Here is a 22,887-nt window from a genome sequence, read left to right as displayed (position 1 = left end):
GATACATATGGGGTAGAAATGGGGTAGATTAGCGCATAGATTAATCTAATCTAATTAGTGCAACAGCCCTCTACATTTATAATGGGCTCTAATTTCATTGGATGGCACCAATTTGGTAAAGTGGTAGACTGGGCTGCGGCGAGATGGGAGGTGTGGCGCACCCGGGGGTGGAGGCGTCTAGCTTGGTGCAGTGACAATTTCGTGACAAACCACTGCGCCGAAGGTGCGCCGAAGGTGCACCGAAGGTGCGCCGAAGGTGCGCCGAAGGTGCGCCAAAGCTCGCCAGCTTCAACATGGTCCATTTTCAGAGTAGGCTAAGCGCAGGCTAAGCGCAGGCTAAGCGCAGGCTAAGCGCAGGCTAAGCGCAGGCTAAGCGCAGGCTAAGCGCAGGCTAAGCGCAGGCTAAGCGCGCCTTGCGCTGTGGTAATTTGGTAAACAGGCATGCAGCGTGCACACATCACCTAATCCTCACAGGCATATTTTTCATAATGTCAGGCACATTTCAATGCAATAAACAATCACAGCAACCTCTAACGGAACCATCTGAACCAGCAGCAGGGGGTGCTGGAGCCTATCCCAGCTGTCTTCGGTTCGAGAGGCAAGGTACACCGTGGACTGGTGGCCAGCCAATCACAGGGCACATATAGACAAACAACCATTCACACTCACATTCATACCTATGGACAATTTGGAGTGGCTAATTAACCTAGCATGTTTTTTGGAATGTGGGAGGAAACCGGAGTACCCGGAGAAAACCCACGCATGCACGGGGAAGAACATGCAGACTCCACACAGAGGGTGGAATTGAACTCGGGTCTCCTAGCTGTGAGGCCTGCGCGCTAACCACTCGACCACCTTGCAGCATTATGAAAACTTAATATTAGGAAAATGTTCCTGTGTGCACAGCCGCTGAAGTTATAATATGAGGAAAAAAAGTCGTAAAAATTTTTTAATTATCATAAAAATAATAGTTTCCAATGAAGTAGTGTATTTAGCCCAAGTGACCTAGCCCTAGTCTTCTTCACTTTCATTTTTATGCTTGAAAAATAACAATTTGCATATTTTTTGACAAATAATAGGCAGTATACAACGACGAAAATGCATTACTTATTAATTTATATATATGCTTATGTGAAAAATTATGATATAGACTAACGATGGATGCCTGGAGTCCCCCCCCCCCCCAGTTTGAGAAGCACTAGGTGGAAATAAATGTCTTATTTGAGAGGATTATTGTGCTTATAGTTTGCATCGGGTCATAAAATTCTGCCGCTGTACCTAATGTATAGGTGAGTAAATGTATAAAGTATAATAAATATTTGCCCGAGAGCAGTATCACCTGATCACAGCACTTTGAGGATGAAGTGTGTGTGTGTGTGTGTGGGGGGGGGGGGGGGGGGGGGGGGGGGTATTATTCAGGATAAATGGATTATCAGGGAAGCCAGGCTGAATGACTCAATAAAACTGTTAAGCAGCCAGCCAGCGGTGGCCAACGTGATTAATAGCTCGCCTTCCAAGATTGGATTTATTTTGTCTTTTATTTCTCCTTTAATGACCGGCCGCAAACACCCCCCCCCCCCCCCACACACACACTTTAACATATCGCCCGTGTTTCCAGATTAGTGGTGACTAATGAGAATTCAAAATGGCTGTTATCTACGTGAATGTCTTTTTATTTGAAAAGTCAATATTGCTGGCACGTGTGAGGAATTTTTGTGTCACGCCGCTATGCGTTACGACCCCCCCCCCCCTGTACTCCACAATTACAAAAGATTAAAGCAACGCTGCTATTTTTAAGAGTACTTTGTCAGTATTTATTACATTTCCGAACATCCCGCGCCTCCCTACGTCTCAATTATTAAAACCACGGAGGGCATCCGGAGTACGTTCTAACCTATTCACCGCGGCGGCGGGATAAATGAAGCTGTAGTTTAACATGTCGGCCATTTTCAAAAGTAGTCTCCGCAGAGGTACGGTATATTCCCGGGGAACGTCGCAGGAGATATAGCTCAATTTAATGAAAGAGCGGAGCGCCGTAATGACCTCGGTGATTCATATATTTGTAAAAGGAAATCAATCCCGCATCACTTATGTGCAGAAACACGATCCTCAGCATCCTTAAATCTTGGCAGCGGGTAATAAACGGTAAACTATAGGTTACATTAAAGTGCGGCACGTCATCGGGGGGAGCGGAATAAGACGGATGAAGTTCATTAGCGAGCTGAGAACAGGTATGAAGCAAAACATCGACTGCAATAACTTGGCTGGAGAGAAAATGCAAAGCGTACGCCCAAGGCGTCTCTCCAGACCCCCGCCCCCCTCCACCGCCCCCGTCTATGATTTAGCACGGCAGCACACCGCTCGATGGCACCCGCGAGACGACTTGATTTTCATGTTTGCCAATCTTCTTTTATACCTGCCCGTGGTGACCGTAAATACACTTTTATGCCTCCCGGAGAAATGCTTAAAGAAGCAGTTTTCTCCATGTCCCGTGTATGGACATGCGTTTGGTAATATCGCTGATTGATGGCGGCCATGTTTGGACAACGCCCTGGAGGGTTTTCATGTATTTTACATTGGAGCAAAAATTTCTCAGAGAGAAGATTTAGATTTGTAATTCCTACTACACTGTACTTTCATTTTTTTTAATAAGTTAAATTACTAAAAACTAGAAAAGCACGGTACTGCATGATTCCAATTCAAATGACGGAAAAATACACCAGTGTATCCAACACATTAGTCAATGTTTACATTTTTTTGACTATGTTGAGAGCATAATTATTGTTACAGTAAACGTCGGATATATCGGATTCAATTGTTCCCACTGGTTTTGTCCGATATAAGCGAAATCCGTTATATGCGTATACCGGAAAATGTCCGTTTTACGCATATATCGGATTTATATCCGGTATATGCGTAAATCGGATTTTATCTGTTATAAAAAGGCACTTCCTTGACTATGTTTCCAATGTATCTGGACGCGCAGGCAACGCTGCAAACGCTGCAAATGACGTCGTATAGCGGCCTGTCACGATTCGGCGAATCGGAGCGCCACGACGCGGCCATCCGATATATGCGAGGGAAATTTAATGGAAATGCATTGGAACGGGACTGGAGATTTTGTCCGAAATAGGCGAAATCCGTTATAAAAAAAATGCGATATATGCAATGAATTTTTATTGGAAATGCATTACAGAAAAATCGGTTTTTTTTTATCTGTCCGTTGTGAGTCCGATATATCCGAGGTTTACTGTACTAAGACGCAAAATTTTAATATGATCCGATCTTTGGTCGAAACTGCGTTAACTAACTACGTTAATATCATTAATCTGTTCCAGAAGGTCCGAAATGTATGCTAACCAATACATTTTTCATTCATCGATTCATTTTATACGGCGCTTAATCATCATTACGGTCGCAGAGGTATGCAGGAGTAGCCCGCCGAAGATTTTATTTATTTATGTATTATCAACTCCTAAACCGACAAAATTACAAAGTGGGTTTCGGCAGTAGTCCAGAAGTACTCGGGAACGCTTCAGAGCGTGACCAATTACACTACAGTGAGTGAGTGTGCCCGAAGGTGGGTCGCAGGTGGTTTAAATTAAAGCAGACTATTTCGGAAATCCCAGGAAATACTGCTCGAATAGGTGCAGATTCTGGAAGATCTACAAAGCCTAGTAGTTCCACTTTAAGATAAATTCATAACTGTAGGAAAGTTGAAATATAACCGGAATAAATGTGTACTTGTAATGAAATAATGACTCATAATATAAAGGTAACATATGAGAAATAATAAATAGTCGAGACTAGCATATTCCGGTCCAGATATTCCGAGTCATGCCAGGCATTTCCCAAACAAGCAAAGCCGCATTCTTCGTAGCCCACACAGTAAAGGAGCGCAGGTGCAAAACCGTCCGCACCTGTCTCCGATTTAAATACGCCATTATGCTAACCCCCCTTCCGAAGAGGCCCCTAAATATTAACGTGTTTCTATATGCGGTTGCCGATAGATGGCGGTGAAAACAGATGAGCGTTTAAAAAGGAGTCTGGTCGGGGTGTCGATGCCGTCTTAGCGCCTGCCTCGCCACCACTCAACAGCCGTTAAAAGACTTGACAGACTGCAGGGGGGGGAGCTGGGGGTGGGGGGGTCTGTCCTAAAGATGAGATGACACCCCCCTCCCCTTACCCCGGGTGAAAATAAAAGCCATCTGGCTATACATAGCGACGTGACCCTTTAGCTTTTCCCGGGATTGATATATGGCCGCCGTATGGTGAAGGGGAAGACATCCGCCAAGAGTCCTCAGCAGTTGGAAGGTATCGTAAATACCTTCGCTCATGTGACCCCACACAGGTTGGCTTTAATTGGATGTTTTGTTGTCAGCATGCAAAGACTAGCAAGCTAGCTTTGTTGTCGGCGTACATTGGGCACCTTTGTTATTGTGTTGTTTTTTTTTTTGGTTAATGTCCAAAATTTATGGTAAAATTTTGTCTCTTTGCGTATATTTATTTTTATTATTTATTTATTATTATTAATAATTTGTAATATAATTTGTAATTAATTTGTAAATAATTTGTTTGTTATTTATTATTTTTATAATATTTATTATGTTATTATTATTTGTTTATATTGTTATTCAATATAATATATATAATTATATAAATATAATATAATAAAGAATATTATAAAAATATGATATAAACAACAATATAACAAACAACAACAATATAATACAAATATAATATGTATGTATAATTTTTTATATTCTTATTCAATATATTGCTATCCTTCCTGATCCTATCTATCCTGGTCACTCCCAATAAGAACCTCAGCATCCGCATCTCCGCATTTTTATTATTTATCATTATTATTAATAATAATTATTTGTAATATAATTTGTAATTAAATTGTAAATATTTTGTTTGTTATTTATTATTTAATATTTTTGTAATATTTATTATTTTATTATTATTTGTTTATATTGTTATTCAATATAATATATATATATATAATTATATAAATATAATATAAAAATATAATAAAAAATATAAAAATATAATATGAACAACAATATAATAAACAACAACAATATAATAAAAATATAAATGTATAATTTTTTATATTGTTATTCAATATATTGTTATCCTTCCTGATCCTATCCATCCTGGTCACTCCCAATGAGAACCTCAGCATCCGCATCTATTCCTCAGTTGCACTGTCGCCAAGAAAGCAAAATTGTTCTGTGACACTAAACACAAAAAGTTATTGCATACCCCAATGAACGCGTGGCAAAAACGAGCTCTGAACTAAAACTGTTGGTTTCATAAAGAAAACATAACTGTGGTAAAAAAAGTCACATTTAGCATCCGAAGACCATAAACTAGGTGGATAACTCCACTGCAGCGAGCCAGCCAAGTGTGTAAAACCACACGTGTCAAACCCGGGCCCGCGTTGCGATTCCATAATTTCATCCGGCCTGCGGAACCGAGTCGGCCCGCCTCCTGGATCTTATCAAAGAAACCGCTAGCAACAATCTGAGTAAGTAAACGATTCCTGCGGTGTAAACAACCCCTTGGGCAGATTGATTTTAAAAGTGAAAACAATACTGTTCATAACTCCAAATCCACAACCATTCTTAATAAGGGTGCCAGATTCAGTCCCAAAGTCAACATAATTTAGTTCGGCCCACAACCGAAAGTGAGCCTTGGCAACCCTACGTGTAGGGTTCGCCGATCGATTTTTGTGATCAGCTTTCCGAGGCATTTATCGGCATATGTCCATCACATATTTTTTTCCCCCCAGAAATCAATACCAAGCGGCGGCCAATCGATGGTAATGTTTTTGCACATGACTACGCCGCTACATAAGTCGGGATTGATGCAAACATTGCCACGTATTACGACAGCGGGCCCCCCCCTGTTTGGTGCCGACTGACAGCTCGGCTCGCGGCCAAAGTGAGTGACTGCATCAGCCGGAATAACCGGCCCACATGGTTAGCCGGATAAATAAGGCGCTAATGTAGCATTTAGAGTCACATTACAGCTCCTTACGCTTTCGCAGTCAATAACGACATGATTGGCTGGCGGTGGCATGCCTAGTTAGCGGGGACATTGTCCCGCTTGACATTTATCATAGCTGCAGGGTCGTGAACTCGGCGCAACGAGACGTTGAATGCGAGCGGCTGCCGTCTTCCGAGGCGCTGACATAAGTGTTTTCACGCTGACGCGAGTGACTAACTTCCAGCGAGCTGTACGCGTCTTTGTTCGAACTGGGACATTGGGCGCTACGAGCGACGTATACGCTCGGCTTTGGCGGAAACAATGAATGCTTTTTGTCGCATTTGATATTAATACCAGTCTGGATACCAAGATGGATGTCTTCCTGTGGATCCGGTCATGGGTTTTGTCGAAAGAAGCCCAAAGTGAACAAGGATTCTTATTTAGTGCTTCATATTTAGCGCATCCATGGCTAGCTAGCCTTTGGCTGCAAATCAGTGGAGCGACTGTACCATAGCCATGGAGATAAATTTTAAAAAAAAAGATTAATTTGACCATTAATCGCTCGAGAATTTCTGCAATTTAGTTAGGATCAAAATTAACCAACGAGGGATGTCACGACACTTAATTCACAAGACAGGACTATGCACCAGATTGGGGCCACAAGACGAGGCAAGATTTTCACATTTTTAAAAAAGGAAGTACCATAACGGGACAAAAGTCCAAAAACAATGCTAACCCTATACAGTACACAGTTGGTCCTTGCACCACACTTTGGTGACCCATTCTTAAGTCAAAAGTCTCCGGCTGTGAACACCGAGTTCAGTTGGATTGCAAGGTGTACAATTAACGTGAGCTTCCAATAATGCTTTGCACATGTTATGGTAATAAAGTCAAAATATTATGGAAATAAAGTCATAATGTTAGGAAAAGAAAAGGTGCAAAAAATTATTTAATAAGAAATATTTGACTTTTGAGGAAAAAAAACAAAGTGTGTGGACCTTTGATGGAAAAGTTTTGGTGTTTTAGTCGAATCACCGCAAAATTTGGTGCACACCAAATTTGGTACACACACGTGTGTTACACCCGCAAACGTAATCTGCGGCTTTAAATGTAATCAATTTCCCACAAACGTAATAAAATTTGCCTACTGAAAACGTAATACTAAATTTCCTGCAAATGTAATAATTACATTATTAAATTATTACATTTTGTGGAAATAAAAAGAAATAAAATATAATAATAATATATATAATAAAATATATAATAAATATATAAATAATAATAAAATATAATAATAAAAATATAATAGTAATAATACTTTTATTAAAACAATTGCAATTATCACAATTATGTTATATTTTTATTTTTTTATGTTATATTCCTTTAATGTATTCAAATGATACTCTGAATATATTTTATAATAATATTTTTTTCCATAATATATGATATGTAATATGATATATATAATTTATCCATAATATTTTTTCCACAAAAAAATCATAATAATTATCTTGTTAAAATCCTCAAAATTATATTTACACCTTCACCCTCATTAAAAGAAGAATGAACAAACAACAACAACCACAAAGATAATAATTTTGTCTCATATTACATTTGTGGGAAGTTATTACATTTACAGTTTTTCACTTTCCCACATATGGAATAATTTCGCGCAAAATTCAGTGTTACGTTTGCAGTAGGCAAATTTGTGGGATCTGCAGATTTGTATTACGTTTGTTGTTTATTACGTTTGCGAGTGTAACACACGTGTTTACGAAATTTGAGGAAAATTTGTGGAAAAAATATAGATGCCATCAAGGGAAAAAATATCTTTTTCAGGGTAAATTGTCAGAACTCTGCAACTAATTACCGATTCTTATCACATGGAGGACGTCTGTGATACACAATTGTTAGCATTTTTAGCACAATCAAGGCGCCACAAACGTCAAGCACGGTTAACAATCTACATTTCGACTCCTCAACAAAACAAAGAGTCTGAACAAACACCTCGCTCGCCATCTGCGTTTGAGAAGTGGATAGCTAGGGAGGACAAATATCTCTTAATTCTCTTATCGGAGTGATTTAGGGCACGAGGTGATGTTAAATAACTGTAAATCCTTATCTGGGACTTTGTGGGTGGTTTATGGCGCCTTCAGCTGCACTTCAGAGACGGAACGTCCGTACCTTCCTGCCGGATACACGATTTATGGTTTTATTACTCTTTGTCTAAAAAGAGAAGAGAAACATAATTGAAAGGAAGGCAAACCGGGGACGCTACAACTTATCATCGCCGGGGAGACCCGTCAAAGAGACATTGTTATAGTTGGAGAGGCCATCTTGTGGTTTTGAGGGGCGGGCAAATTTTTTTTTTTTATGAAAAAAAAATTACATAAAATTAACCCTTGTATTATGTTACGGGTCAATTTGACCCGTTTCAGTTTTTGTGTTGACCAAAGTACTGGTTATCTGAAATGGCTGGTTAACTGAAACGGGTCAAATTGACCCGTAACATAATACAAGGTTAACTAGCATGATTTGTTAACCCTTGTATTATGTTACGGGTCAATTTGACCCGTTTCAGTTTTTGTGTTAATGACCCTAGATGAGGAAAAGTCACAAAATTTCATGAAGAAAAAGAAAGGATAACCAGTACTTTGGTCAACACAAAAACTGAAACGGGTCAAATTGACCCGTAACATAACACAAGGGTTAACAAATCATGCTAGTTAACCTTGTATTATGTTACGGGTCAATTTGACCCGTTTCAGTTTTTGTGTTAATGACCCTAGATGAGGAAAAGTCACAAAATTTCATGAAAAAAAAGAAAGGATAACCAGTACTTTGGTCAACACAAAAACTGAAACGGGTCAAATTGACCCGTAACATAATACAAGGTTAACTAGCATGATTTGTTAGCAAATCAGTTTTTGTGTTAATGACCCTAGATGAGCAAAAGTCACAAAATTTCATGAAGAAAAAGAAAGGATAACGAGTACTTTGGTCAACACAAAAACTGAAACGGGTCAAATTGACCCGTAACATAATACAAGGGTTAACAAATCATGCTAGTTAACCTTGTATTATGTTACGGGTCAATTTGACCCGTTTCAGTTTTTGTGTTAATGACCCTAGATGAGGAAAAGTCACAAAATTTCATGAAGAAAAAGAAAGGATAACCAGTACTTTGGTCAACACAAAAAACGAAACGGGTCAAATTGACCCGTAACATAATACAAGGTTAACTAGCATGATTTGTTAACAAATCAATTTTTGTGTTAATGACCCTAGATGAGGAAAAGTCACAAAATTTCATGAAGAAAAAGGATAACCAGTACTTTGGTCAACACAAAAACTGAAACGGGTCAAATTGACCCGTAACATAACACAAGGGTTAACAAATCATGCTAGTTAACCTTGTATTATGTTACGGGTCAATTTGACCCGTTTCAGTTTTTGTGTTAATGACCCTAGATGAGGAAAAGTCACAAAATTTCATGAAGAAAAAGAAAGGATAACCAGTACTTTGGTCAACACAAAAAACGAAACGGGTCAAATTGACCCGTAACATAATACAAGGTTAACTAGCATGATTTGTTAACAAATCAATTTTTGTGTTAATGACCCTAGATGAGGAAAAGTCACAAAATTTCATGAAGAAAAAGGATAACCAGTACTTTGGTCAACACAAAAACTGAAACGGGTCAAATTGACCCGTAACATAACACAAGGGTTAACAAATCATGCTAGTTAACCTTGTATTATGTTACGGGTCAATTTGACCCGTTTCAGTTTTTGTGTTAATGACCCTAGATGAGGAAAAGTCACAAAATTTCATTTTGTTACGGGTCAATTTGACCCGTTCAGTTTTTGTGTTAATGACCCTAGATGAGGAAAAGTCACAAAATTTCATGACAACACAAAAACTGAAACGGGTCAAATTGAACAAACAAGGTTAACTAGCATGATTTGTTAACCCTTGTATTATGTTACGGGTCAATTTGACCCGTTTCAGTTTTTGTGTTAATGACCCTAGATGAGGAAAAGTCACAAAATTTCATGAAGAAAAAAAAAAGGATAACGAGTACTTTGGTCAACACAAAAACTGAAACGGGTCAAATTGACCCATAACATAATACAAGGGTTAACAAATCATGCTAGTTAACCTTGCATTATGTTACGGGTCAATTTGACCCGTTTCAGTTTTTGTGTTGTCATGAAATTTTGTGACTTTTCCTCATCTAGGGTCATTAACACAAAAACTGGAACGGGTCAAATTGACCCGTAACATAATACAAGGGTTAACAAATCATGCTAGTTAACCTCATAGTTTTCCTCATCTAGGGTCATTAACACAAAAACTGAAACGGGTCAAATTGACCCGTAACATAATACAAGGGTTAACAAATCATGCTAACCCTTGTTAACTAGCAGGTTAACTAGCATGATTTGTCACAAAATTTCATGACAACACAAAAACTGAAACGGGTCAAATTGACCCGTAACATAAAGCAAGGTTAACTAGCATGATTTGAAGAAAAAGAAAGGATAACCAGTACTTTGGTCAACACAAAAACTGAAACGGGTCAAATTGACCCGTAACATAATACAAGGGTTAAAAAAAAAAAATTTAAAAATGCTAAATGTAATTTTCTGATTCGTCTGCAAAACTGTATCGACTGAAGCTAGCATTCACGCTAGCCTACACAAGCGAAGAGGTCACTGCGCGGGCTACGGCGGTCTACGAGTCACGAGTTTGAACTCAGACTGTTATTGGCCGGCTCATATTTTTTACCCCCCCCCCCCCCTCTCCCCCTCTCTCCCTCCCTCCCACCGGCAGTGACAACAAGCCTATTGTTCCCGGTGATAAGGCCCCAGTGTGCACAGTAATGGGAATTAAGAAGGGCATAAGTCACGGAGAAATTGGGTGACAGCAGATCAATAAGATAGTTGCAAAGCCTCGGGGGCCATTAGCGAAGAGGAGGGCCCTTTGTTTGCTCACTGGCGAGGAGCGTTAGCAGACGCTCGCCTCTGAATTAACTGTCCAAACTAAGAATACATTGAGCGCCTGACACAATTCGTTAGGCCTGACCCCGTGTGCTTGTTAAAACACTCGGGTGTCACCGTGAGGTCACGGCAGCCATTGTGTTTTTCCGAGTATACAAATGATGCCACGTAGAAAATGGTCGACTGTGGGTAATCCTGCGACTCCGGATCTTTGGTATCGATATCAGTTGTGAAGTGCTAGACTAGTATGTAGTACATAACAGGGGTCTCAAACTCTATTTACCTGGGGGCCACTGGAGCTAGGGTCTGGGCGAGGCTGGGCCGCATCAGGTTTTCCACATATAGTTGGTGGGTAGACAAATTATTTTTTTTCACATTAAAATAAACAAAGCATTATTAGAGCCCTGTAGACATGACAAAACACGACTATAGTCACATTTATACTCTTTTTATTTACAACATATTGCGCAACTGCAGGGTCTTGAGACACATGCTAACTCGCAAACTAGAGAGCTAGCGACCTAAAAACGGTAGCCTTCAAGTTATTTCCTTTCAACTTAAATAGCCAAAAATTTACCACTTCCACACGGATAGGGAGGATAACTATTAACAGTTATTTAACCTTTAACATGAACATGAATCAAACGTAATAATTTTTTTCTGGGTACATGATACCATACAGCATCCATATCAAACTTGCGCGGGCCGCACTAACAATAAACTTTCATATCGGGGCCTCCAAATTGTGTCCTGCGGGCCACATTCGGCCCGCACGCCGCGTGTTTGAGACCCCTGGTATATATAAAATATATAGTATATCAGTATGACAGCCATATTCAGGCATCTCTGATCATATTTCATTGATTCATTCATTTTCGACCACTTATGCTCACAAGGGTCGCATGGCGTGCTGGAGCCTATCCCAGCCGTCTTCTTCAGGCGAGAGGCGGGGTACACCCTGGACTGGTGGCCAGCCAATCACAGGGCACATATAGACAAACAATTATTCACGCTCACATTCATACCTATGGAACAATTTGGGATTGAACCCGGGGTCTCAATAGCTGTGAGGTCCGTGCGCTAACCACTCGACCACCGTGCAGCCTGATACGTTTAAAGAGCACCTTTGCTGCAAGCATCCGTCAGCAAAGCAACCCAAACGCAGCATTAAAATGATATCTAAAGTCGGTTTTCCAGGGAAAAAAAACACCATCCTACATCGGAATCACGGCTGGAATTCCTTCCCGTACAAAACCGGAGTGCACTTTGTCCATGAATTATACAGCTTTTTATTAGCGTAGCTTGCGAGGACTGCAGGAAATGAGCAGAACGGGACCAAAGATGCCCCGCAGGGCTACGCCGGGGCTGTGAGGGTGGAAATGCATTAGCGCTAATCTTAACGACGCTCTCAATGATTAGCCACAACATGTGACAACTCCGATAAAAGATCCCCCCCCCGTTAAGTTCTTAGGGCAAATGCATATTGTGGCCATCGCATGGAGACATTCCCACTTAAACGCACAGATAATTTGTTGTTGCGTCGAATTATTCCCGCCCCCGTACACCCGGAGTCCGGCCGAGTGAGCAATGTGCCGATGACGACTTAAGATATGAATTTGTGTATCGCCATGGCGGCTGTGCATGTTCACTATTAATACATTCTAAGCCAATGGGTTGTGATTAATGATAAGTTATGGAAAGGGTTGTCATGAATCATTTAGGCCTTGGGTCTAGGCATTTTATGACCTAAAACGGGAACTTATGCTTATCATAATAACGGGACTTTAACAATATTTAGAAACTAATGGTAGGGAATACGTCATAAGGTTTTTTTTTGCATATTTATTACACTCAAATGTAAACATTAGTCATAAACAATGGTGTCAATATAAAGTAGTGTTCTAGACTAGACTTCTACTGCTTATCCTCACGAGGGTCGTAGGGGTGCTGGAGCCTATCCCAGCCATCTTCGGGCAAGAGGCGGGGTACACCCTGGACTGGTTTTGGAGTACCCAATTAACTTAGCATGTTTTTGGCAGAGAGTGGAATTGAACTTGGGTCTCCTAGCTGTGAGGCCAACATGCTAACCACTAGTCCACCCACTATTAATCATTCATTCATTCATTCATTCATTTTCTACCGCTTATCCTCACGAGGGTCGTGGGGGTGCTGGAACCTATCCCAGCTGTCTTCGGGTGAGCGAGAGGCAGGGTACACCCTGGACTGGTTTTGGAGTAGCTAATTAACCTAGCATGTTTTTGACCGAGGGTGGAATTGAACTTGGGTCTCCTAGCTGTGAGGCCTGTGTGCTAACCACTAGTGCACCCAATATCAGTCATTCATTAATTTTCTACCGCTTATCCTCACAAGGGTCGCGGTGGGTGCTGGAGCCTATCCCAGCCGTCTTCGGGTGAGAGAGAGGCGGGGTACACACTGGACTGGTGGCCAGCCAATCACAGGGCACATATAGACAAACAACCATTCACACTCACATTCATACCTATGGACAATTTGGAGTCGCTAATTAACCTAGCATGTTTTTGGCCGAGGGTGGAATTGAACTTGGGTCTCCTAGCTGTGAGGCCAGCATGCTAAGCACTAGTCCACCCACTATCAGTCATTAATTCATTCATTCATTTTCTACCGCTTATCCTCACGAGGGTCGTGGGGGTGCTGGAGCCTATCCCAGCTGTCTTCAGGTGAGAGAGAGGCGGGGTACACCCTGGACTGGTGGCCAGCCAATCACAGGGCACATATAGACAAACAACCATTCACACTCACATTCATACCTATGGACAATTTGGAGTCGCTAATTAGCCTAGCATGTTTTTTGGAATGTGGGAGGAAACCTACACAATAATACCTACCAAGGGTATGAACCCACGCCAAGCTAAAACTCTTAACTTCAAACAAGTCATTTGTCTTATTTTATTACTATACTGGGTAATACAAGTGTAAAAGTGACTATAGGGGTGCTATTTCATGTCTAGGGGGCTCTAGTAATGTTAAAAAAAACAGGTAAACAAGTTTTCATTCATTCATTCATTTTCTACTGGGTGCTGGAGCCTATCCCAGCTGTATTCTTCAGGCGAGAGGCGGGGTACACAGTGGACTGGTGGCCAGCCAATCACAGGGCATATATAGACAAACAACCATTCACACTCAAATTCATACCTATGGACAATTTGGAATGTTTTTGGAATGTGGGAGGAAACCGGAGTACCCGGAGAAAACCCACGCATTCAACATGCCGAGGGTGGAATTGAACCCACGTCTCCTAGCTGTGAGGTCTGCGCGCTAACCACATGACCACCGTGCAGCGAATCTAATAATAATAATAAATCTAATAAAATAATCTAAGAATAATGATCAGTTGAACAACACTTACAGTCCAAATATACGTCTTTGTGTTATTGCATAAGTTAAACAATTCATATACTTATTAATGGACGCTGCCTCAGACTGAAAACGAATAGGAGATACACGTGAAAGACGTGAAAATGCGAAGACGCTTAAGTATATGATGTCGTACATTTTGTACTGATGTGTATGCAGACGAGCGTTGTTATCTGCCCCCCCCCCCCTTGTCACGCTGATGTAGTGTCAGGAACAAGGAGTATATTGGTTTTGAAGAGGGCTGTCAAATCAAACTGTCAGGCGCCGCTCTCTGATGGAGTCGTATCGCTCGCTGCTCTGTCAGTCAAGGAGAGACTCGGCTGCCAAAGTCACAGGAGTTGAGAGGACCGTACTTACATGACATTTCATTTTCTGGGTGAAAGGCAAGCGACTTGACAGCGCTCAGATCCGTTACTTCAAACTTTTGACACGTTTGCTGAATAATGAAGCCTTAAAGAGCGCGTGGGCGAGTGGGGATGATGGGGGAAACGCAATGATAGCGTCGACTCCGGAGTCGAACGGCACGACTTACGACCAAAGTCATTATGCAAAACCTCAACCTGCCATAATCAGACTTCAGTTTGGACAGCATCGGGCTCAATTTGGAAACATTTTTTTTCCCCGGAATGAGAAATAAACTTACCAATTAACACCCGGTGTGGCTGTAGGAAACCTCCAGATGATGGTCGCTACCCTTTGAAGTCCCGAGTCACTTGTTTGATGCTGTGGTTCGCTACTTCCTCATGTGTAGCCTGCTGGAATTATTTGGGAATTAGTTGCTTTCAAATCGGAACTTGGGTACAGTATCTTGTCGTCTTATATTTGAGTATTGATGGTGGTGGGTTACTACTTTTTAGACTTTTCATTTTACAGTATTCCAATGTGATAAGTGAATATTCGGAATGACTGCCAAGCCTACGTGTTTTGTTTTTGTTAACAGTTTACTTTACTTTACTTTAGTTGACTTGACTTTAATTTAGTTGACCTTAATTTAGTTGACTTTACTTTAATTTAGTTGACTTGACTTTAGTTGACTTGACTTTAGTTGACTTTAGTTGACTTTAGTTGACTTTAGTTGACTTGACTTTAGTTGACTTGACTTTAGTTGACTTTAGTTGACTTTAGTTTAATTGACTTTACCTTAGTTGACTTTACTTTAGTTGACTTTACTTTAGTTGACTTTAGTTGACTTTAGTTGACTTTAGTTGACTTGACTTTGGTTGACTTTAGTTGACTTTAGTTGACTTGACTTTGGTTGACTTGACTTTGGTTGACTTGACTTTGGTTGACTTGACTTTGGTTGACTTTGGTTGACTTTAGTTGACTTTACTTTAGTTGACTTTACCTTAGTTGACTTTACTTTAGTTGACTTTACCTTAGTTGACTTTACTTTAGTTGACTTTACTTTGGTTGACTTTACTTTGGTTGACTTGACTTTAGTTGACTTTAGTTGACTTGACTTTAGTTGACTTGACTTTAGACTTTATTGTTATTGCTCATGTGACTGGTACAGCAATGCAATTAGCAACCAACCAAAAGTGCAAATTTATAAATACCTTATTAGTAATTAAATGAAAAAATAGAATAGAGCTGTAAATGGACAGATATATGTACAAACTATAACAGGCTATGACTATGATACAGTGTGGATATATATACAGGGATATAAATATAAATATATATGAATGTGACAAGATATAATAACAGTAATATGTACAGTAGTGCAATGAAGTGACTATGATACAGTGTGGATATATATACAAGGATATAAATATAAATATATATGAATGTGACAAGATATAATAACAGTAATATGTACAGTAGTGCAATGAAGTGACTATGATACAGTGTGGATATATACAGGGATATAAACGACTACAGTATATATTATATGCACTTTTGGTGAGTTCTAGCATATTTTGTTGTATTATATTGACACCATTTACTGCAAGAGACATGATACAAGTTAAAGCAATATGGTCTGACGTATTTTAAAGTATAAACACGTCATTTAAAAAAATACTTTACACAATAGACCAGAATGTACCCGTCTGTGAAATCAAATCACATCAACAATGTTATTGTCACATACCGGAACACTTGATTGGCGTCGGGTGGGTGTTTCTCCACGGAGGATGAGAGGAAAACAAGACAAAAGAAAACTACTAATGCAACGTAGATGTAGAATTTTAACCTTACGCTAACAAAACTACTAAATTGTTAGGATGATTGATTAGTTGTCAGCTGGGACTTCAATCGCCTCGAAGCTCCCAGCAACCACAGGTGCTCCAACTCAACCAATCAGAGATGATAATACTTCATTGTAGATGCAACACCGCCCTCTTGTGGCGGATCAGCGCCGTTACATCCTTTTGTTTACACACGTTAACAACCATCTGTTGTTATACTATCTTTGTAATATACTAATATTATTATAATAATAATATACACTCCTGATCACAATTTTGAGACCCGTTATAAATATAAATTCAATAATTTATATTTTGCACTTTTAGGGGTACCAAGTAGAGCTTCAAAATGCAAGTACATTTTTATGGGCATCAGTTCCAGACATCTTCAATTCTTCAAATGGTCTAAAAATTCAGACCAGGATCGGGTAAACATTGCAGCCACTAAAGAGATATGCGCCATTCGAGGCTTTTGAGTATTGTATTATAATCTTATACAACTAAAAGGGCGGTGCTTGTCATGTGACTTGCATGCATCCCGACTGACTGAACCGAGATCCAAGGTTCACTTGGAATTCAGTCCAAGGGAAACCAGACGCAACACATCACAGCTGCTAACTAGGAGGTAAGGCAGCTGATTATCACCACTATCGAGGACGCTTATATGGTTAAAAAAAATTGCTCACTTGCTTTCTGTAATCTTTCACTAACTGATAATTCAGTCAAGGTGCAGCGTTTGTTTTCTTTATAAGAACAAGCTTAGTCTCTATTCCCGGCAGTACGGTAACAAGCCCACAAAACGTGAAATCGGTTAATGCAGTGATTTAGAAAGGTTACACCTGGCGTTACTTGTAGTAATAGTAGTAGTAGTTTGTTCACGCAAGTTAAATACACGTATCGGTGGCTTGTAACGTACTTTTAATGATTTTTGTCAAGTAATGGCGACGATATGCTTTTTAACGAGGCGCCTCTATTCGGGGAGTTACTGTATATTGAGGCCGCCTCATGTGTGGCGACTTCGGATGACGTCACTCCATAGATCCCACGCTTAAGCCGCTGTTTATTTGGATTTCACTCCCGTTTTTTAAAGTATGCTTTCTCGTAACATATCCAAGGAAACCCTGGTTGGAACTGTCACACTGGGGTTCTTTTTTATCGCCGGGTATTTGCTCGGTAAGGACGGAGACTTTCTTGGTTTTACGAGCCTACGAGGAGTGCCATTGTGTCTTGTTTAGAGGACAGTTAGTTTAATGATTATGTGCACTGCCAGATTTCTTATGCTAACATATAATGTTGAACATTTAATATTTATATATTTTGAATATAGACTGTCTAGTTAAAGTAAGTTAAACTCATTTGCAGATGAATTAATGTAAAATGACCGCAATGTTTATTATATTGTATATGACTAACAAAAGTTCATACATAAGTTCATCCATACTGTGACAATAGGTTTCACAAGAATATAAAAATGTAGCTTTGACGTTGGAACGTAGTTTTAAAAGTATGTTTTTTGTTGTTTTTGTGTTTCTGTAGCTTTACCACTAATGAGACATTGTCACTGTGCCTCCTTCTGTCGTCATAAGTGTGCGACGTGGCTTGCCAAGACGCTGTGTTAATGTGGTAATTGCGGTTAAAAAAAGTAATATCATTAATGAAGTAAATTAAAAAAACTATTACTGACAGCCCTACTTGTTATATATCCGGAAGTCGCATGACTGTGGTGAATAACACACCAGTGCATCCTTCCTGGTTCCCCTCAACGACACGCCTCCTGGTGCATTCAGGGCCACCCGAAACGGTCAGACATTCCAGAAAACATGTCAACAATAACACATTGGTACAAAATACATCATAACTCGACACAACGTAATAGATGCCGTATATCGCATACATAACAACAGTGGTTTGTTAAGTAACAGGATGGTAGCTATATACGTAACTATGTGCGCTACAGTGCTAACATTACTGGCACAATTTCACAGCAACGCTACAATATCATTACAAAGTCAATTTTTTTTTATTTATGCTGTTGTTCATTTTTCGCCCCCCCCACAGGGAAGAGAAAATCTTTCAGAATGAACATCTCCAAAAGTCACTGCGGCGGCAAAAACAACCCGCTGTTGCAGTACGTCCTGCGTCACTCCATGAGGGAGCATCCCGCCTTGGCCAACCTCAGAGAGGTGCATATGTTTTAGCCTTAGAATCATAAGCATTATATTAGATTTGATTATGTATTTTTTTCTGACATGGATGCTTTCAGAGGACACTGGAGCACAACAGCAGCAGTATGATGGTGGCATGCGAGCAGTCGCAGTTCATGGCCAATTTGGTCAAATTGATCAAATCCAAGAAGGCCATTGAGATCGGTAAGCTTTTTGAGAAATATCATATTTTGTATGTTACAATAAATCAACATATATGTTCTTTTAAAATGCATTTACTAATCGGATGAGATTTGAGGTGCGGCATTAAGTGTAACTTCCAAATAACCAACACATTAAGCTAAAGTGTGATTTGTGTGTTGTGAAATCAACTAACGTACCTTTTTCCGTTGCAGGTGTGTACACGGGTTACAACACGCTGAGCATGGCGTTGGCGCTGCCCGATGACGGCGTCGTGGTCGCGTGTGACGTCGATGAAAAATACGTCAACATTGGCAAACCCTTCTGGAAAGAGGTACAGTAAAAAAAAAAAGTAGGAATGCTAAGATTAGGGTTTTATGCTGTCGACTTCTGATTCCGATATGGATCAAATTATGAATGAGACTTATAGGTTATCACATGGTTTGTCTGGTATCAGGCCAGGTATCATGCCCCCAAGTGGCAGTATCTGATACTGGCACGCAGGGGGGCATGATACTGGGTTTGATACCAGACAAACCATGTGATGATCTTATTATCACATACTATTTAATCATGAGCTTATTATCACGTACTATTTAATCAAAAGACCATTTTGTTTCCAGAAAATGTTCAGTTTATCACATGTATTATATCTAAACAGTGTAAACTGTGTGTTCACACGCTTGTGCGCTGTTCTGATTGGTTGTTTCACGGCCACGATACCAGAGCAGCGCGCTCTGAGTGGACAGCTACGAGGGGGCTGATACTGGACATGGTTAAAGTCTATATTTTATCAGTATCACTGCCCTTGGCTTTGACCAGGGGTGGGCAAACTACGACCCGGGGGCCACATCCGGCCCGCCAAGTGTTTGAATACGGCCCGCCCAATCTTTCAAAAGTATTTAATTTAAACTCAACATACAACCTGGCATCATGGCCTGAGCCAACCTTTTCATGGTTGTATCAATTTCGTTGTTTGACATGGTCTGTTGTTTACAAAGTGCTCCTGAAAAAAGGGACACAAGCACATAATAATAATAAAAATTAAAATAATAATTATTATATTATTATTATAACTATTATGATTATTATATTAATGCTAATTATTATATTAATTTTTATAATAATATTGTTATATTTGCATATTTTACATAATAATGATATAATAATTATTATTTTAATTTTATTTTAATGATTATAATATTTTATTATTTTTTTAAATATTTAAATATAAATATAAAATAAATAATAATAGCAGATTGCATGACAATTTGACAGATACAATAATCCCAGGTGGACTGTTACGTGTAAAATATATCGTCTGCCCCCCCCCCGGAGATTTTGTTATATCAATGCGGCCCGCGAGTCAAAAAGTTTGCCCACCCCTGGCTTTGACACAGTATCATTTCGGCCTTTTCCCGTATCATTCATGGGCGGTTTCTAGGGTACTTAATACTGTAGTATGTGATAATGTCCGATACGATCAGCTTTTTAAAAAATACTCATTTGTGAATGCGTACTCCTACATATTCTTGTAAATATTTTTAGTCATGTTCAGTGGTTGATATAACGGATAAGAGCATCCCTAGTAAATGAGCAAAATATGAGTAATAGTCATGTACCGCTCCCGTATTGCGAAACCATGACTCAACTCATCACAAGTTTCAGGTCTTGTAAGTAAAATAAGTAAAATCTTGTGTATTTACAGTATACACACGTCTACCAATCAAGGTTTGCTAAAGTGTACTTTGATGACTTCACAGGCAGGGGTGGAGAAAAAGATTGATCTTCGCATTCAGCCGGCGTTGACCACATTAGGTAAAGCTCTGAACTTTATCCACAAGTTTTATTTGATTTAATAATAATATACATTATAATATAATATACACTGTAATAATAATATACACTACCAAAGTTACCTCAGGGTCAAAGTTGTCCAGTGTGTACATGATTGATATCATTGAATGATTTTTGATTTGACTTTTATCATCATTGGGCAATGGATTGCCCACTACACTGTTATTTGTACAATGTCCCAGTAGAGGGCGGTATTCTCCCTCTTTTTAAAAGACATTGCATTGCATGATGGCTTCCTTCCTACATATCGTAGTTTTTCTGTGCTTTCACACACAAGAAATGTACATATATTGATTACTCTGTCCAAGTTGCGTAACTATGACGTTATTGTCATTATATTTAGATGAACTGCTGGCTGCTGGCGAGGCCGAAACATTTGACTTTGTCTTCATTGATGCCGACAAAGTGAACTATGACCCCTACTATGAAAAGTCCCTGAAGCTCATCAAGAAAGGAGGCATCATCGCTGTGGACAATGTAAGATGCCTTCTTTTTGTTTTTATTAATACTCATGAAATAAGTCAAGACGTGCAGTAAATAATGTGTCCGCTTGCCGTCTGTGCAGGTTCTTTGGGGGGGCAAGGTGCTGCAGCCGGCCGCCGACGACTTGGACACGGTGGCCATCGACAAGCTGAACAAGAAGCTGCACCGGGATGCTCGGGTCAGTCTGAGCATGCTCACCGTAGGAGACGGCCTCACGCTGGCCGTCAAACTGTAATCCAATCACTGCGATAGTATCAATCGCTAAAAGGAACTACAACACCCCTGAGGTGCTAATCCAAAGGATGAATGAATTACTGTGATTGTGATTTTTAACTCCATTTATAGTTCCTTAAATAGTGGCTGTTTATTGCCTCAACTGCAGGGAGTACCAGGCATTTATTAGGGCTCAAGCAATCATTACTGTCAGATTACTTTAATTTGGAGATTTGGTACGTGATTTTTGTTGGCAATAATGTTTATTAAATGTTTCATTATGTAATACAGTAAACCTCGGGTATATCGGATTCAATTGTTCCTACTGGTTTTGTCCGATATAAGCGAAATCCGTTATATGCGTATACCGGAAAATGTCCGTTTTACGCATATATCGGATTTATATCCGGTATATGCGTAAATCGAATTTTATCCGTTATAAAAAGGCACTTCCTTGACTATGTTTCCAATGTACCTGGACTGGGCAATGAAAAGAGACGTAAGGTAATGAGAATTTAACTTTATTGGACTCTGAGCATAACAAATTGTTAATTAAGCTAGGCCCCGTTACGCCCGTCAGGCCTACGTTATTTCCAATAGTGAGGTTAAGATCTCATTCACTGCTGTGCTAGTATTATTGACGTCACTCACTTTTATATTTGTCCTAAATCTGGAGCCAGGAGAAAGACAATAGCCAGTGACATCAACAAGATTAGCATAACGATGCGGCCATCCGATATATGCCAGGGAAATTTAATGGAAATGCATTGGAACGGGACTAGAAATTTTGTCCGAAATAGGCGAAATTCGTTTAAAAAAATCCGATATATGCAATGAATTTTTATTGGAAATGCATTACAGAAAAATCGGTTCTTTTTTATCTGTCCGTTGTGAGCGAATTTCCGATATATCCGAGGTTTACTGTATATTTAGTGAATATATAATACATAATGTTTTATTCCCGTCCACATAAAAATACTGTATATTACAACCTATTCAGTATTAATGAAGCATACTTAATAGTTTTTTTTAGCACACAGCTTTTTCTACTTAGAGTACAAGAATAAATCACTTGATTGAAATAAATGAACTAAAGTGCCGAGGGATTTATTAGGCGTGTTATGTAAAGCATGAATGTCTTTATATCATCACTGAAGTGGAAAGTGTGAAAAGGGGTGTGCCACTTCCTGATTTTTTTGCGTGTTTTGCAATACTTAAGTGTCTCTAATTGTAAAATTTACTAAGGGAGGAAAAAAAAAATCCAAACCTACATGGCGAGTGATATCTAGTAACTGCTTGGGCCACCCTCAGCAACAACAACTTCAATCAAGTGTTAGCGATAACGCGCCAATCGCTCATGTCAGCGTCGCGGCATGGATCCCTCGCTCTCAATTTCGCTAGGA

General features: G+C 39.7%; 1 protein-coding gene and 2 long non-coding RNA genes across 6 annotated transcripts in view; 2 read left to right on the top strand and 1 right to left on the bottom strand.

Moving 5' to 3' along the window:
• Positions 1–16,725, bottom strand: part of LOC131109877 (uncharacterized) — a 133,023-nt gene extending 116,298 nt beyond the window's left edge. Inside the window, exons 1-2 of the long non-coding RNA XR_009120797.1 lie at positions 16,490–16,725; positions 15,041–15,149 (exon numbers count right to left, since the gene is read on the bottom strand). This is a non-coding gene — a long non-coding RNA (uncharacterized LOC131109877). The remainder of the gene's footprint in view (positions 1–15,040; positions 15,150–16,489) is intronic.
• LOC131109876 (uncharacterized) overlaps positions 1–22,479 on the top strand; it is a 30,028-nt gene extending 7,549 nt beyond the window's left edge. The window contains exon 2 of the long non-coding RNA XR_009120796.1: positions 22,401–22,479. This is a non-coding gene — a long non-coding RNA (uncharacterized LOC131109876). The remainder of the gene's footprint in view (positions 1–22,400) is intronic.
• On the top strand, positions 17,000–22,479 carry LOC131109874 (catechol O-methyltransferase domain-containing protein 1-like). 4 transcript variants are annotated; one of them, XM_058062328.1, is made up of 8 exons: positions 17,000–17,014; positions 17,094–17,211; positions 18,645–18,769; positions 18,850–18,955; positions 19,147–19,265; positions 20,695–20,749; positions 21,132–21,265; positions 21,354–22,479. In XM_058062328.1, the coding sequence occupies exons 3-8, from the start codon at positions 18,665–18,667 to the stop codon at positions 21,504–21,506; spliced, it is 672 nt and encodes a 223-aa protein (XP_057918311.1). In that variant the 5' UTR covers positions 17,000–17,014; positions 17,094–17,211; positions 18,645–18,664; the 3' UTR covers positions 21,507–22,479. The 4 variants fall into 4 exon arrangements, with proteins under 4 accessions (XP_057918311.1, XP_057918312.1, XP_057918313.1 ...); XM_058062329.1 differs by lacking the exon at positions 17,000–17,014 and having other exon boundaries at positions 17,074–17,211; XM_058062330.1 differs by lacking the exon at positions 17,000–17,014 and having other exon boundaries at positions 17,156–17,253.
• Positions 22,480–22,887: the final 408 nt, after the last annotated feature.

This window comes from Doryrhamphus excisus, chromosome 22 (assembly GCF_030265055.1).
Source record: "Doryrhamphus excisus isolate RoL2022-K1 chromosome 22, RoL_Dexc_1.0, whole genome shotgun sequence".
Taxonomy (NCBI): domain Eukaryota; kingdom Metazoa; phylum Chordata; class Actinopteri; order Syngnathiformes; family Syngnathidae; genus Doryrhamphus; species Doryrhamphus excisus.
The sequence above is the reverse complement of the archived record's forward strand: the minus strand, read 5'-3'. Positions and strand labels throughout refer to the sequence as shown.

Bases quoted from the DNA above. Each gene is read 5' to 3' on its own strand.
- LOC131109874 (XM_058062327.1), top strand. From the start codon at position 17,678: ATGCTTTCTCGTAACATATCCAAGGAAACCCTGGTTGGAACTGTCACA. The intron at 17,760-18,644 runs GTAAGGACGGAG...CCCCCCCCACAG, and splicing joins TATCGCCGGGTATTTGCTCG to GGAAGAGAAAATCTTTCAGA. The intron at 18,770-18,849 runs GTGCATATGTTT...GGATGCTTTCAG, and splicing joins CCTTGGCCAACCTCAGAGAG to AGGACACTGGAGCACAACAG.